General features: G+C 37.5%; 1 protein-coding gene across 7 annotated transcripts in view; it reads left to right on the forward strand.

The window, feature by feature from the left end:
* The window catches only part of arfgap1 (ADP-ribosylation factor GTPase activating protein 1), a 32,693-nt gene that overhangs the window by 11,584 nt on the left and 2,945 nt on the right, over positions 1-18,164 (forward strand). For 2 of the 7 annotated variants that reach the window (XM_016480118.1, XM_016480119.1), the window contains exons 5-13: positions 3,078-3,178; positions 3,264-3,353; positions 9,082-9,193; positions 9,278-9,334; positions 11,912-11,944; positions 14,138-14,167; positions 14,488-14,544; positions 15,667-15,726; positions 17,650-17,726. In XM_016480118.1, coding sequence (XP_016335604.1) covers positions 3,078-3,178; positions 3,264-3,353; positions 9,082-9,193; positions 9,278-9,334; positions 11,912-11,944; positions 14,138-14,167; positions 14,488-14,544; positions 15,667-15,726; positions 17,650-17,726 — 617 coding nt within the window. The remainder of the gene's footprint in view (positions 1-3,077; positions 3,179-3,263; positions 3,354-9,081; positions 9,194-9,277; positions 9,335-11,911; positions 11,945-14,137; positions 14,168-14,487; positions 14,545-15,666; positions 15,727-17,649; positions 17,727-18,164) is intronic. The other 5 variants (XM_016480121.1, XM_016480122.1, XM_016480120.1 and 2 more) reach the window with 5 other exon arrangements.

The raw sequence follows: 18,164 nt of genomic DNA on the forward strand, positions 1-18,164 counted from the left end.
CACATGCCAGTGCCACTAAACAGGACTATGGTGAGCAACTACCAAGCCTACAGGTAAATATAGATCTTTGCAACATTGGTAAGTTAGCTGAAAGGATAAAGCCAAATTAGACGGTTAATATTAACCTCAGTTGCCCCGTTCATGTCACAAAATAAATCTTTTGACTTACATTTGAGGGCATGCACTAGCAATGGGAGATATGACCAAATCTTATTTCCATGATGTGAGTAATTTTATTTCACGATAACAATTTATATCATGATATAGTCATTTTTGTTATTTTATCTTTGTTATTAATAATAATTGTGTACTTGTTTGTTTTGTCGTATTTGTTTGTTTGTTTTATTTCGTTTATAGAGCACAATTAAAACAACACGGTCAAGGTTGACCAATGTGCTGTACAATCAACTAAGGGTAAAGTAAACTAACAACAGCTAATAAAAATGAGCCCAACATCTCAGAAAGGAAAAAGACTAATAAATAATAAGCAAATAAAGCAAACATCACAGAAGAAAACAAGAGCCACTTTGTTAGATCAATCTGTTGAGCCAAACACTAATTCTATTAAATATAGTCTCAAATTTCTTTTAAAAGAGCCCAAAGAAGGTGAAAGTCTAAGATATAAAGGCAAACTATTCCAAAGTTTTGGGGCCACCACTGAAAATGCCTGGTCACCACTCAATTTTAATCTGGTTAGATGACTTTAGATTCCTTTGGGGTTTGTGTACATGTAAACGATCAGTTAAATAAGAGGGTGCCAAATTGTGTAAAACCTTATATACTAAGATAAGTAATGTAAAATCGACCCTGTAATGAATTGGAAGTCAATGTAAAGTAGCTAAAATAGGTATTATATGCTGGCAGGGCCGGATTTACCTCTTTTCGTGACATAGGCAAAACAAATTTTTGGGCCCCCTTCCCTATTAATATAATAGGCCTAATATTACCACCCAAGCAAACAAAAATATTTCTTAATCAGTGGAAACCGTTACAGTGTTTTCTAACACAATAAGCGCTTGCGTTCAGTCAATAAAAATGTAGTTCTTAATTTGTTTCAGAACTGAGAAAGACCATTCCATTAATAGGCCCGGCGATGTGGCAACATAACCATGGCCATACCCAGGCTTTGAAAATTAGTGAGGTCTTACTCACCTCTTTGGTGTTAAAGAATTGTGCTATAATAACCCCTACAAATACAACTCAAATGCTACTGTTTTTGACAGCGTTGATAACGTTTATGACCGATAATATCATGATAATTTGTGTTTCCCTTACCGAATGTATGTCAGCAAAAACCTGTCCATGGACTTTTTTGATTGCTTTCAGTTTAAAGGGGTCATATGATGCGATTTCAAATTTTCCTTTCTCTTTGGAGTGTTACAAGCTGATTGTGCAGTCTTTGCAACTTTACAGATCTTCTTTATGCACCAAGAGCTTGTAACACTCCAAAGAGAAAGGAAATCTTGAAATCGCATCATATGACCCCTTTAACTCCGCAATAGCGAGTTTGTCAATTCTGAGGAAAAAAGCCAGAAGTCAGGGATATAAACTCATGATTCTGAGCCGAGGGGAAGAGAGAGAATGACGAGCTGTTTTTCCTTATCAGAATTGTGAGCTATAATATCGGAATTGTGAGAACAAAGTCAGAATTTTGAAATATAAACTCAAATTTACTTTTTTTATTCTTTTATACCATAGAAGTTTTATACCACCTTCCATAGACTGCTATTACTGCCAGCAGACTCCGCCCACAAAAAACGTCCCATGCTGTATTTTCTCATGCATGCATGTTTATTATTCACTCTTAAATTGGCAGTAAGTTTAAGCAGACTGCGCTGTGCAGATATATAAAGTTTGGTACAGCTAGTGTGTCTGCAGGGAGTGGAAGCAGAGCTCTGTACACACACTGTCCTGCTGTCACACGACGATGCAACCCAGGAAATACGGCTCTTATTAAAAAACATTCTTAAAGTACCATTACTAGTAAAATGCAGAATCGTACCGTATTTAAAAGCAGGGTATCGCACTGCTTTTTTTTAGTACCGGTATATCATGCAACACATACTATGCTATAGTACCTTTTAGACTATGCTGTAGTACCTTTTAGACACTTGTTAACAAAAAGATGAGTTTTAAAGGTCCCCTGAAATGCTTAGAAACACGCAGCGTTACTCTGTGTTGACGTAATTTTAACTGAAACAGGAAGACAGGGCGGGACATATCAAGCAGCCCCGCCCCTTTTGAAAATAGCCAATGGCGTTCGTTTATATCACAACTTGGGCTAGAGCCGTTGAGCTCTGTAAAGCCGCATTTGACAGGGTATGCCAGCCACAATCTCATCAATATTGCTATAAAATATAGCATGCTGTGTAGAATTCAAATAGCTCCGATACATTTTGTGGTCTGCGCCGACTCGCGCATGTGATCTGCTCCGTGCTATCGTGTCTCTGGACCGGAGCAGAGTGTGTGTGCGGTGCGGTGGTTAGCGTGACACAGCGCCAAACCAGACTTCTTTTTTTCCTCAATGGAAAGCATATTTACACTGTTTGAATCGTTCCCTGTCCGCAATATAGTGCACTACGTGCCATTCACTGTACAGAAAATACTAATTCTGTGGACGAGTGACCGATTTCAGCCGCGGTGTCGGCGTCTATTTTATAGTGTAGGGGGCGGGCGCTTCAGATTCTAGAGAGCATTTGATTGGACAGAAAGTTTGTTGAGAAGCTGAAGTACGATGTGACGTCAAAAAAATCGTTGAGGCGTTTTGGCGGAAGTGACGAACTGCAAGCTTTGAATGCTTATATCTTCTAAATGTGAATTTTGTCACTGTTTTGGAGCACACTGCCTTATAGATAACCTTAAGACTGACATATTGATACTAAAACCCAAAAAACTTTAATTTTGATTTCATGGGGACTTTAAGCTTTCAGATATCGTAAGGGTATAAGATCTGCCTCTAACTGGACTGAAGTTGTGATTGTTGTGAACAAATTTTGTGTGCTGAAGGTCTGTTTGATTGCTGGCTGCTTGTACACATGACAGTATTTTGCAGTAGTTTGGTGTTCTGTGTGTTGAAGGTGGCGACGCTGGCTGAAGGGAAGGAGTGGACGATCGAGAACTCGTCTGCCAGGAACTGGACTCCTCCACAGGCCAAGAGTGGCCTGAGCGCCGCCCACCGGTACCAGCCGTCCCTTCACTGCATCTGAAAGAGCATACGATGAATGATGATGCTGTTGCTGACACGTGTGATGCTGTCGTTGTAGGTCCAGTGCCGCTGCGGGACAGAATCAGACTCACTCCTCTGATAAGGCGTTTGAGGACTGGCTGTCTGATGATGTCAACTCCTATCAGAAGTGAGTTTGTGTGTTTCACTCATCCATCATTACATTCAGATGTTTGAAGACAGAAGGCCTCCACTGACCAAGCAGAGTGTAGAGACAAAGAGACGTTCTAAACGCTGAGACGACTTCAATCATTGACATATTGATTAGCAAAAAAAAAAAAAAACACAACATAAAAAAGATTTTTATTAAATGCGAAAATATTGAAAACAAGGATAATTGTTGCTAGTGGATTTGGATATTATACACTAGACAGACTCAATCTGTTGCGACGCGGCGGTGTACACGGGACATTTGAACTCTGTGTCAGTACCTCATTAATAGAACGAGGCACTTTACTGTCGGGGATTTGTCATGTCGTGTCGTGCCGCATCCAGTGTAGCATCACTGATTATAATTAGTTATATAGTATTTTGTCGCGCCGCGCCGTTCAGCTTGCGTCCTGTAGACAGGGTGTATTTAACTTTCTTATTTAGGCTACTTGCTTGTTTAACTGTATTATTTCTTTGATATTTTTGGTGTTTTGCAGTCTGCGTATTCACTGACTGAAGTGCTAAAATAAACACGAGCTGTCGAGTTAAATCGGGTGTGTTAGATGAGTGAGACAGTGCTGGGCTGCTCCAAGACAGTTTTGAAAATGACTCATTAATTAAGATAATTAAGATGCCACCTACTGGCGGTTTACTTCCATAGTAGCTTATCTTTGCATTTTTTCCAACATTTCATATTTGTATATCAAAAAATATATATATATATAATTATTATTATTATTATTATATAATTATTATTATTATTATTATTATTTTATTTATTTTTTTTAACCCCAAGCTCACAACATCATGTCGTGTCGTGCCGCATCCAGTGTAGCATCACTGATTATAATTAGTTTTATAGTATTTTGTCGCGCCGCTCCGTTCAGCTTGCGTCCTGTAGACAGGGTGTATTTAACTTTCTTATTTAGGCTACTTGCTTGTTTAACTGTATTATTTCTTTGATATTTTTGGTGTTTTGCAGTCTGCGTATTCACTGACTGAAGTGCTAAAATAAACACGAGCTGTCGAGTTAAATCGGGTGTGTTAGATGAGTGAGACAGTGCTGGGCTGCTCCAAGACAGTTTTGAAAACCATTTCAGAGACATGTTCTTAAATGTGACTCATATAAAATATATTACATGCATGCACAGAATTTTTGTAAATAAACTTAATTAACAATGCTTATTTTCTTCTTCAAGTCATGTGGTCTGATTAAAGGTAAGCCATTTATTTAAGGACAGATCACTTCTGCATCATATATGGTGGTCATAAATGTGTAGCAATGTTTCTCCATCCTGTTCTTTGATTGTCTCCCATGATACGCAGTAGGCTATAGGTTCTGGAGCTTCTACTAATGAGCTGACGAGTTAAATCGGGTGTGTTAGATGAGTGAGACAGTGCTGGGCTGCTCCAAGACAGTTTTGAAAACCATTTCAGAGACATGTTCCTAAATGTGACTCATATAAAATATATTACATGCATGTTTTAAGGCAGCTTTAATCGCCTTTTTGGTAACTTCATGACTTAACTGACCACGACATTGCATGCACGTAGTGATATCGTTTCGTAAAAATGAGAATCGATTAATATCGAGATCAGTAGTCATCAGTGTTTGGTGAAGAGGTTTTGGCTCAAGGTCTGCATTTAAAGTCACACCAGAGGTGTTCAGACCAGTCAGGTTCTTCCACACTGACTCAATCAATCATTCCTTTTTGAACCTTGCCTTATACACAGAGGCATTGCCGTGTTAGAATAGAAAAGGGTCCTGTCCAAACCGTTGCTATAAAATTAGAAGCACACAATTCCCTAGAATATCAGTATATGCTTAAACATTAAGATTTGTACTCATGGAAATTAGTCAAACCTGTTCATCTTTTTGCATTAAAAAAAAATACACACACAAAACATGAGAAATTAAGGTAAGCGTAAAAAAAGTCCTCCCTAAGTGTTGATTTTTGGTGAATTGCATGGAAACTAATGGGCATCATTTTGACCCTGAACCTTTCCAAAACACATGTCACATTCATGACACTAAATGAGAAAATGTGACAAAATTTCAAGAAATAAATTGTGGTTTAACAAAACAATATGCTTAAAACTGCAAGCTTGTTTTGAAAGATTAATAAATGCATGATTTTTCACCAATGTGTGATTTGGCTGTGATTCGGCCATAGGTAATCACAGCTTGCCGATATATAGCCATATCTCACATCTACGAGTGTGATATTGCGTTTATACAACAGTTCGACAGCACAAGTGTGTAAATACATTAAAAAAATAACAACGGAGTGTCTTTAAAAATCCTCTTTTGTGCAGAACTATTTCCTTGCGCCACGGATTCAAAGCTAAAGTTGAACAGCTGAGCCCAAGTCTCCATTACTAATTCCAAAACGTCACTTTAGAACTAATAACGAAGGAACGTTGAGTTGCTTCATTAAAAGCTTATTGTATTACTGTATTAAAAGCGGTGTATTATGTATAGTAGAGTATTATGAGAGAGAGATTGACTGAGCGATCGTGATTACCTGCATCAGATCCAGCATTCCTTCTTCAGATCAATCGCAAATTCACAATAAATCATTAGTTTGAATGTCCTTTAGGCTCGTACTATCCTTTCATCTGTTAAGGGTGATTCCTGATGACAGCTCGGCGCATTTGTTGGCTGCGTACAAGCTTTTTGAAAGAAAAAATAACTTCCTTGTTCAAAACTGCAGTTTAGTATTTTTAAATTTAAATGTCTTTACTGCTGACTCGTAAAACAGTCTCTTGTCACCATCTAATGGCGGAACAATAAAACTAAAATCAACATCATGAACACACACACCGTTTACCAATACTAAATACTACTATTATTTATATAAAATACTATTTATTGAATAATAATATTAAATAAACAACAACAGCCATCATAAAAGTTGCTAGGCAATTCATTCAAAAGTACAAAAAAGTACAAAAGTACAAAAGCTCTGATATACAGCATTGAAGTTACATAAACATGATGAGATTTTGAAAATATGATTGGTAACAGCCCTATATTGTCTTATTATAATAAGTGAAATTATTAATAAAATGTAAGAATTTGATATGAAAGATGATGCATGCATTTACTACGGTTAGGGAAAAATGCCCTTTAAATATGTAAAAAATTACCTGGAAATCAATTTAAATACATTTTTGTATGCAGTATTAAGTCATATAAAACGTAATTTCCCAATAACAAAATTGTGGCCAGTGAAAATGCTGAGTGGTTAGTACATTTGGAAAACCACTAGCCACAGTGGCCGGTGAACAAAAAAGTTAATGTCAAGCCCTGGTTATCTTTATTAACAATAACAAACCTCTTAAAACTATTTGCTCTGGAACAAATAATAGATTAATGAGACCAAAGACTGCTCGTTAGGTTTACACAAAACGAATTACATGTCATGTTTAGAGGCATCAGAGCCAGCGGTAAATTCCAGAAGACCTGGCCGAGTTTATGAGCACTGAACGGCCGCTGTCCTGGAGCTCACATCTCCGAAAACATCAAAGCAAATTTTCAAATAGACGTTATCTTCAGGGCTTGACATTAACACCCGCCAACCAGCCAAATGCGGGTGGATTTCAGCTGTGGCGGGTAACACGGTCATTACTGCTGGCCACTTTGGCGGGTTGAATTTTATATACAGTAACAGAGCTCGACATTATTGCTTGTCCGGTACAAGCAGACTTTTTGAAGGAGCAAGTGAAAGTAAAGAATTTTACTTGCCCGACCGGACAACTAATCTGATTAAAACATCTAATTAGGGAAGCACCGAAATTTCGGCGAGAATGATTCTGATTTTATTACATTTTTTTGTATGCAGTATTAAGTCATATAAAACGTAATTTCCCAATAACAAAATTGTGGCCAGTGAAAATGCTGAGTGGTTAGTACATTTGGAAAACCACTAGCCACAGTGGCCGGTGAACAAAAAAGTTAATGTCAAGCCCTGGTTATCTTTATTAACAATAACAAACCACATATTTGAAGTCCAAACAAGTACATTCTTGCCTTAAAATCTCTTAAAACTACATTCTGTGACACAAAAACAGTATTATTCTTAAATTATAGTGGATTTGGGCATCCGCCATGACACTCGCTGTGAGAAATACGGCAAGTGGAGTGATACAAACGGTGAAGCGGTTGGAGGAGCTCTGTTATCACGCTAATATCAAACTCTTATCAGCCAATCAGATTCGAGGAACAGAAAGAACTGTTGTATAAATTTGTATATACTTGTACGTATCTCAATATTGACTAAAATGGTTGTGATAATTTCTGATTAAAACATCTAATTAGGGAAGCACCGAAATTTCGGAGAAAATGATTCTGATTTTATTACATTCGGTGTAAACGGCGATTGATAATGGATAATCAACAGTAACAACAAGGTCGCGCCAGTTGAAGCTCACACAGCCTGTCTATGTGAGAGAATCTCGTGGAGAAATCAAAACAAATGAACACAACTGCACACAGAAGAAACATAAAAATTTTACTTCGTTTTAATATTTAAAACATACAGTTAAGCAACATGACACGACCAAGAGAGTGAAGTTTTCCCTGAAAACCACGATTGCAAATTTGACATTTTAAAGAGTTAAAACAAGTAGTTAATTACATTTTAGTTCAATATTTTAATTTGATATATTGTCAGCGTTGACCATTTTTGCTCCATTTGGTTAATGAAAATAGTTCCAAACAAAATAGTTATAAACAAAGCTTACAGCAGAACAGTCGTGCATGTCTGAGCAACACACAGCGGTGTTTCCTTAATTAATTGATTCGCCTTTTTGAATTTTGAATAATTTGTGTCAATGATTCAGTGGTCCATTCATAAAGACAGGCAGTTCTGGCCGTCTGAACGAATCGTTTGAAGGCATGCTTCAATGACTCATTAATTAAGACAGTCACTTGCTGCCACCTACTGGCGGTTTATTCTCATAGTAGCTTATCTTTGCATTTTTTCCCCAACATTTCATATTTGTATATATATATATATATATATATATATATATATATAACTTATTAAGTCATATAAAACGTAATTTCCCAATAACAAAATTGTGGCCAGTGAAAATGCTGAGTGGTTAGTACATTTGGAAAACCACTAGCCACAGTGGCCGGTGAACAAAAAAGTTAATGTCAAGCCCTGGTTATCTTTATTAACAATAACAAACCACATATTTGAAGTCCAAACAAGTACATTCTTGCCTTAAAATCTCTTAAAACTACATTCTGTGACACAAAAACAGTATTATTCTTAAATTATAGTGGATTTGGGCATCCGCCATGACACTCGCTGTGAGAAATACGGCAAGTGGAGTGATACAAACGGTGAAGCGGTTGGAGGAGCTCTGTTATCACGCTAATATCAAACTCTTATCAGCCAATCAGATTCGAGGAACAGAAAGAACTGTTGTATAAATTTGTATATACTTGTACGTATCTCAATATTGACTAAAATGGTTGTGATAATTATTATTTGTATTTTTTTTGTCGATAATCGAGCAGCTTCATTGCAGTCACATGACTCAAAAGCTTATGTCTTCCATGTTGACAGTCAAATAAACAGAAAGCTCTATATGGGGATGGGAATGGCCCCTTACCCCAACAAGTGTCCACATCACGCGTCTGTACAATCGTATTATTTCATGTGTGTGAATATTGTGATTTTGTGGTGTTTCAGTGCCGGAGCATCCGGCGCGCAGGATAATCGATATGTAGGATTTGGAAACACTCCCAACCCGCCCAAGAAAGATGAAGACTTCATGAACAACGCCATGTCTTCCATCTACTCGGTAAAACAGCAGCAGCAGCAGGTTTGATATAACAAAGGTCGGTCCGTCATTCATCGTTACCGTTGTGTGTCGTGTGTGTTTCAGGGCTGGAGCAGCTTCACCGTTGGAGCCAGTAAGTTTGCGTCGGTCGCTAAAGACAGTGTAAGTACATTGCTGCACACACACACAGATTAACTGTTCACGTAATTTTCATCACACCACTAAACCTGCTAGTGAAGGACGACAGCAGCCGATCTGAGTTGCTAAATCAGGAATATTTGTACTCTGAATATGTTTTATGAAGCAGTGAGACACCGAAGTTGGTGTTAATAATGTGGCTCCTCTGTGTGTTGTGTCTGTCAAACGGTGTACAGACAGGTTTCTCCTGCATAGAGAATTATGAGGCGGCCGTCTCCGTCAAATTTTGTGCCGTCTCTGGTTGTAGCAAAACTCGGGCAGACAATCACGTGCAAGCATCACTGAACAGCGTCCATTAGGGCTTTTAGTCCAAAAGTGTGCACATTTGAAGAAATACTGATATCTTTACACATATTCACTTTACATTTCTTTAGACAGAATCATAATTTCTGTTCATTTTCCACTTAATTATGCAATGTGATGAGCATTAGTAGCTGTCTCAGTATGTTTTCTCTTTCGTGATCGCTGTTCTGACTCGGAGGATGCTCATGTCACTTATATTGTGCGATCATAACCCGCACTCTCATTCTGATGACGAGCTTTTATTACTAGGTTGAAAACCGATAAAAATATGTTACAATTCAAATTGGTTGAGATGTTAAACGAATTGCGATACAACTGGGGGAAGGATTTATATGACTGTATAAATTGTATTTTTTTTTTTCATTTTGCCTCCGTGTATGTATAATGCAAAATTAAAGTAGTGTTCATAAGCGGAGTGCTGCTTTGTTTACAGCGGTAACCAAGGAAACGCTGTATCGCTGCTGTTCCATAAGCGCCACCTGGTGGCAGAGAGTAAATTTTCTTCTCTTTCAGCCTGTCTGCTTTTTCGGTTTCATTCAGATTGTATATGCAGTTTTATGTATAATAGTTTCACAAAACTACAGTGCTAACAATCCTGTTTTTGCTTCAAATTTCAAAATTATACAATCTAATTTAGATTAAAAACTGCTCATGCTGCATGTATGCAGCATGTTTGTTTGGATCATGATTAAACTGCAGTGTTGCCTCTAATTTTCAACTGAAAGAGCACAGGTAAAACCTCAGTTTGTTTATATGAAGATTTTTTTTTTCCTATTTGTGTTATACATTTTCAATTTAGTTTTGTTATTTGACATATTTCAGTTTCTCAAAGAATTGTGCATTTTGTCCAAGCAATAATAAAATGACACCTTTTCATTTATAATTTGTCTTAAATCTCTCTTTTAAACGGTTAGTTCACCCAAAAATGAAAATTAGCCCATTCTTTACTCACCCTCAAGGCATCCTAGGTGTATATGACTTTTTTCTTTCAGACGAATCCAATCGAAGTTAAATTAAAAATTGTCCTTGCTCTTCCAAGCTTTAGAATGGCAATGGGTGGGTGTTTCTGCTCAATAGTCCAAAAGAAGTGAAATAACATCCATCCATAATAAAACGTGTCTCACATGGCTCTGGGGGTGAATAAAGACCTCCTGTAGCGAATCAATGCATTTTTGTAAGAAAAATATCCAGATTTAAAACGTTATAAACACTTTTCCCTCACTTCCGCTAACTGTCATATGTGCAAGCCTTTCCGGCGGATGACATAGGATATATTCGTAGCGAACACTCCTATGCTAGTCTCACAAATTTTGTTTACAGGAGCAAAGAAAGCAAAGCTTCTTTACTTTAGCAAAGGAAAACCAGTCTCCTCTTGGCTTTTTTTGAAATCCTCCGACATTTTTCTTTACAAATCCTCGTTTTGTACTTCTAATTTGTGACCTGCGTTTTGTTTTGCTCTCTCCCCCGCACTTTTGTCACTAATCATCCGGAGCATGCACTACACACTCTCTCGTGAACGCATACAACAGTTTGAAGTGAGAGAAAAGTGTTTATAACGTTTTAAATCTGAATATTTTTTTATACAAAAATGCATCGATTTGCTACAGGAGGCTTTTATTCACCTCCCCCACCCCCTGGAGCCGTGTAAGGCATGTTTTTTTATTATGGATGGATGTGCTTTTTTTCACTTCTTTTGGACTGTTGAACAGAAACAGCCACCCACTGTCATTATAAAGCTTGGAAGAGTAAGGACAATTTTTAATATAACTACTGGATTTGTCTGAAAGAAGAAAGTTATATACATGAGTAAAGCATGGGCTAATTTTCATTTCTGGGTGAACTAACCCTTTAAATCTTGGATCAAGGAGGTCATAACTTTTAGCTGTTATGCTGTATTTAATTTAATGTTCAACAGGTTTGTTTTTGTAAAATGTAACTTGATAATTATCATTTTCTTCAATTATGTAATTATTAGAACACCTAAAATGTGTTGCATGTAAAAAGTTTGTTACCGCCAGTTAAAGGGTGGGTACAATCTGTGCACATGATCAGGAGGATACCACCTCTGCCTCATTTTGAGCCAGGAAAAACCCTGTGTATTCACTACACAGCACGACTGTTTAATGATTAATTGTGATGAATGTTTTTTGTGACTTTATGTGCGTGTCAGCTGCTCATGTATAATAACTAATGGGATTGTGATTATAAAGACACTTTTTCATCTTCTGTCCTTAACAGACCACAAAATTGGCCAGCCAAGCAACTCTGAAGGTACGTCTCATAATTGTGATGTGAACCTCTCCAATCTGATCACTCGAGTCTGGCTTAAAATATCAATTTACCTATTTCAGACCTGCCAACCTGTACGCATTTTGTGTAGCGGATATGCATTTTGACCTCAAAGTATGCTGGTACGATTGTCACTCTAAACTACGTCAAAACCTGGTGATGCCTCCGTCCACACGTGGTACTCAAATCAAGCAACCGCAAAAGAAGAAGTGATCGACCAATCAAAGTGTTTTGCGTTTAAATAATTTCCGTGCATTTTATTTCTCTCCAAACCGGCTCTGTTTGTTTGTCCGTGAGTCTGCGTGCTGAGATGAGGAAACGCCTCCCCGCTATAATGAGCATCTGACAAAGCAACACACGCCAAACACCTTCCCTTGTGATGACTTGTAATGAGAAGCATTTCTAAACCTGTTGTCCAACAAAAATTTAAAAATATAACATTCTCCACAACATCAGTTGAATGTTATTAATAAGTTCCATTTGTGATTTGATGTGGCTTCTTATCACAGAATGACGCAGAAATATATAATCTATACTGTAATAAAGGCTATGTCGATTAGCAATGGAGTATAAATATATTATTATGAAAATACCGGAGATGTCTTAAAAAACACTGATAAACTATACGTTGTTGCAGTCGAGTGTTTATTGTCTTTATGTTTGATCAGTTTAAGTGTTTCTATATTCTTTTTGTTCAGTTACAGCAATGCCTTTTTTCCATATAAGGGATTTCCTGGAGCGTCATCAGTTCTAGTACTTCTGTGATGCATATGTGGATTTTCTGCACAAGTGCACCCTCCGGCTTCCAGTATAAATGAAACAGACATTACGTGTTTATAGCACTAAATAATGGCCAATTCATAAAAATAATACTTCTCTGAAAAGAAATTTAAAGTAGACATGTTTTTCTACAGTGTACATAAGTGTACTGGAGTTTTTTTTAATGTTTTTTTTTTTATAGCATTTTAAATCGCAAAAAAATGTTTTATATATATATATATATATATAACTGTATATATATACATAACTGTATATACTAACTGTATACTAACTTGTACTAACAATACAACTAACTGTATTGTTGCATCCTTTACTCTAAAATACTGTATAACAGGAATAGCACAAAGGTGTGTGTGACTGAGTGCAGACCCTGAGTTCTAACCTTTGGAAAATGTTTAACGTTTAAAGCTTACATTGTGCACATTATGCAATTACAATTTTGACATTAGCCATCGAGGAGCTTCAGGTAATAATGTAGCTATCTAGGAATATATGACCCCCCCCCCCCCAAACCTTTTGTCCCCACCCCCGTCTGCTATTTGATCCATCTTCACTTTAACAAACTGATATTGATTATTGAATCTTATTCAAATAAACGCACACACACACAAACACACTAATTGTGAGATGCTGAAGAACTAGTCTGTGTGAATGCAGGCACACATGGGCTGATATACAACAAACACATGGGCTGCACCTCTAGAAAATACTGAACTAAACCATCATAATCTAAATAAAAAGTGGTGATTATGTGATGTCAGGAACGCTGGTAACAGAAGACCATGTTAAAAGTATAGTTCACTCAAAAATGAAAATGTGCTCACCCTCAGGTCATCCAAGATTAGGATGTATTTGTTTCTTCACATCAGATTTGGAGAAATTCAGTATTCCATCACTTGCTCAGCAATGGATCCTCTGCAGTAAATGGGTGCCATCAGAATGACAACTGATAAAAACATTTCATTGGAGGAAGTGTTATGATGGGTTATGGACTCATTTTAGCCAGAGGTCACGGTTTGAAGTTAAAACGTCTTAATGATGGATTTGTTTCAGCTTTTGTCTTCTCCAGATGTTAACTGATGGACTGGAGTGCTGTGGATTATTGTGATGTTTTTATCAGCTGTTTGGACTCTCATTCTGACAGCACCCATCCACTGCAGAGCATCCATTGCTGAGACAGTGATGCAGTGACACATTTCTCCAAACCTGATGAAGAAACAAACCCATCCTGATCTTGGATGCCCGAGGGGAAGCACATTTTCAGCAAGTTTTCATTTATGAAAATTCCTAATTCCCATATGAACTATTCCCTGAAGTCCAGCAGTAAGACCTCTGCCGTCTGTAGTTTATATACGCTGCTTTATTTTGTCTCTGCCGCCGCTGCTGTGGATGAAGTTACGGGGCTATAAACCACCGCCTGAGCCGGTAACACTCACCGCATGCTGCACGCATGTGTGTTTCTGTGTGTGTGAGAACACTGAGTCAGATGCTCGACTTGTGACAGGCGTTCAGTGTGCAGATGCTGCTCGTTTTCAGTATGCATATCATAACTTCACTTGATTCCCGCCATTCACTGCAGCTAATAAAAACTCCGATTGCAGTCCATTTGAAGGTCATGTGACTGATCATGCCTCCTCGCACAGTGTTGATGGTCTGTCATGCATGTGATGTGACTCATGTTTTATTTGTGTGTGAAATACACCATTTTGTGAGAGTGTGTGTTCACCCATGTGTTTCTCTCTCAGGCTTCTGAATTGGGACAGACGTTAAATGACAGTGTTCTCAAGCCCACACAGGAGAAGGTAACCAGCATGTTTGTTACTAGTATGTAACTAGTCTAGTTAGGAGTGAGTGTGTTTCTCACAGCGCTGCCAGTAAATGAGAGAAGCAGAAAGATTTTCATCATGCCAAAGTACATTTTCTACATTTGGATAAAACTAATTTTATAGTAAAGTAAGTAAATTTATCCAGGTTTAAAAATATTCATGCCAACGTTCAGAAGTTTAGGGCAGGTAAGATTTTTATAAATGTTTTTGAAAGAAGTCTATTTTCACCAAGGCTGCATTTAGTTGATAAAAAAATAGATAATTCACATAAATGTTTTCTCTGTGAATATCTGTTAAACTGTAATGTATTTCTGTGATGCGCAGCTGTATTTTCAGCATCATTACTCCAGTCTTCAGTGTCACATGATCTTCAGAAATCATTCTAATATGCTGATTTGCTGCTCAACAAACATTTCTGATTATTGTCAATGTAAAACAGTTGTGCTGCCCATACATTTGTTTTAGGGTTTCTTCGATTAATATAATGTTTAAAAAAAAAAAACATGTTTACTTGAAATATAAATCTTTTTGTAACATTATAAATGTCTTCACTGTAATTTTTGATCAATTGAATGCAGTCTTGCTGAATTGCTTTTAAAATGAATCTTACTGACGGCAAACTTTTGGATGGTAGAGTATATCATACATGTGGTGAGTGGCCTCTGTATAAATAATTTAGTCTTAAGATTAAAGTTATAAATTCCTAAAAAAGCATTTTTCTCAAAATGCTTGCTGTGAGGGTAAGATGTTCCAGTGACTGCTCACTGTGAGCTTTGCATCCAAATACACTACCGAGTACTATAATCAGGAGTATTAGTCTGACCTCAGTCTCATTCTGTTACGCCAGAGTGATATTTTGCATAAACTGTCAAAAATTGTAGCCTTATACATATATACAGTATGTTTATCAGATTTTTTTGTGGTGAAATGTTTCTGTGTGAGGTTCAGCATCAGCAGTGGATCTCACTGAATGAACTCTCTACAGATGCCATCATGAAGCTAGTTCTTCTGTTGCTGATCAGTGCAAATGTTAGACGACATAGAAGCGTGTTTCAGTCTGATGTCCACTGCTCTCTAACACTGCTCTGACTCATGTAGGTGAAGGATGGAAAGTTGTTTGATGAAATGGCCATCAGCATCACAGGTCTGGCCACAAAGGTACGAGGCTGCCGGCTGCTCGCGATCGTCTGATGTGATGCAGTGATGCACGTCAGCTGATCGTGAGCAGAGAGAAACCCTTGTGCTCTTTCTGTGTCTCAACTCACTTTTCTTTCTCTTTTTCTGCTGCCATTGTGATTACGGTGGTGAGTATGATGATTTAGACATAAAAGAGCTTATGTAATCATGAGAAGACTCTGTGGAAATCAGTCAGTAGCCATGGATGCTTGTATTAAGGACCCCATGACGATCCAGATTACTTTGGAGTTTTTAGCAAAAATAAATGATAAAAATATGATATAATTCAGCCATAATATTTCTCGCCATGAAAATAGCCATAGAAGCTGGAATGGCATTAAACACAAACAAACAATCCAGATTACAGCTCTCTGTTCTCCTAGTTCTAGCAGATAAACACTTTTCATATGTACAGTATCTCTCTTCTGGAATAACAGACTGAAATATTGCTGACTCTAATTATTTTTTTGTCTCATGCTCTGATGATTGAGCCGCCCCGTTCTGCCCAAACTTACTGTTTAATAGGAAAGACGAGAACTTAAAAAAACTGTTAAAAGAACTTAAAACGCAAACTGTTTCATGGGGTCTTTAAAAATAAAATCATGTCATGTTTACAGTAATACATCACTGCTTTTTAACAAAATAACTTGAAGGCCCTTTCACACCAAAGCAAAAAAATAAATCAATAAAAAATAAATACATTGGTCTGTTCACACAGAGAATGAATGAGCTGAACGAAATGCAAATGTGACCCGTGCTGGCAAAATTAGTCGGAATGAGCAAATTTTCAAAAACTATTACGATTCATTTTCACATTCTCCATTAAAATACCTTCAATGATATGTGACTTGTTGGAATCGGACAAAAAATGACTGAGCTACAGCCATTTGAAGGCGATAGAGTCAGCAGGATTGATTTTGAGAAAAATCGAGTTCAATTTTTCTGAAGATTCCGAAGCAAAATCACCAAGCAACAGAACAAAGATGCAAATAAACAGTAGTTTAATCAAGAGCAGCGAGTGATTCTGTCTTTTCTTTTAATGTCTGATTAACATTGAGACAGATCTATATTAAGACCTACTGTAATGGATGAATCTAATATAATGTTACACATCAGATTTTTCCCCAACCATTAATTAAACTTTCATGTAAGACATAACAGATTATGTTTGTGTGAATCTCGCCAAGACATATTTCGCAAATAATGTACTTTATAAAGAGATCGCACGCTGTTCGAAAGGTGCGTCTTACGCACGCGCTTTGCAAATATCAGTCGTTTTGTTTTCATCAGCATGGGTTTGAAAATCATATTTCACTGGTTTGTACTCATCGAGAAATCAATATGAATATTCACAAAGCTGGAATGCTGCGCTTCGCAACAATAGTCCTACAACTTGTGGTGAGAAGCAGCAGCAGTGAGCAGAGAAAAAGGCACTCCTCAGAAAATGTACAAATAAAGATCATTTTAGGTGTTTAATTACTATTTGGAGCTTTGGGATTGCTAGAAGAGGGCTTAATGAACTCCGTTTTGTGAAAACCTCAAATTCGACCTTTTTCACTTCTTTTGCCTGTAGCTCAAAATTAGACCGTGCACATTCCAACTAATTTTGCCAGCACGGGTCACACATGTAAACACATCCACTGCTGCTCCAGACTCTCATTTCAGTCATAAACTAATGACACACGCTCCTTATGTTGAACTGAAGTGAGTCGAGGTCAGCAGCACCAACACTGGGAACTAAAGTGAGATTAAATCCATAAAGTCACTTATATTTACTGTGTCATTATATCTTCCTGTGCGTTTGATTATGAGGCGGGGTGAAGGGGTCTTAAGTCATGTTCTGCTGGTTTTTTGTGGTTGAATTGTTCGGGGTCAGTGGTGTTGAGGCGCTGTGTGTTTGTGCAGGTTCAGGGTGCAGGCGCTAAAGGCTGGAAGGACATGACGTCTTTCTTCGGTGGGAAACAAGAGGCCGCTGATGATGGGTAATTACAGATTTATTACGTTATTATTACTTCATGATTTTTGAACATACATTTACGGGGAAAAGTACAATACACAGGGCTTAAAGTTCTCCGGCACCGTGCCGGATCTCCGGCGTGCGGCGTTTGGCTGCGGGAAAAAAAAGATAGTAATCCTACATTTAAAAACACTTGTTGATATCACGTTCGAGTTCATGAGTTTGCCTACCAGTGTATGAGAGGAATACAGCTTTCACTCTCAGCCAAACTAACATTACTAGTAGGGATGCACCAATACCACTTTTTCCAGTACTCGCCCGATACCGATACTTTTATTTTTGGTACTTGCTGATACAGAGTACTGATACCGATATTTTTATTGCATTTGTAAATTTTTTAAATATTGGGTACAGAAACCAAAAGGGTATGTATAATGTTAGTTGGTTAACTTCATTTATCAAA

This window comes from Sinocyclocheilus anshuiensis, unplaced genomic scaffold (assembly GCF_001515605.1).
Source record: "Sinocyclocheilus anshuiensis isolate Anshui unplaced genomic scaffold, SAMN03320099.WGS_v1.1 scaffold169, whole genome shotgun sequence".
NCBI classification, from domain to species: domain Eukaryota; kingdom Metazoa; phylum Chordata; class Actinopteri; order Cypriniformes; family Cyprinidae; genus Sinocyclocheilus; species Sinocyclocheilus anshuiensis.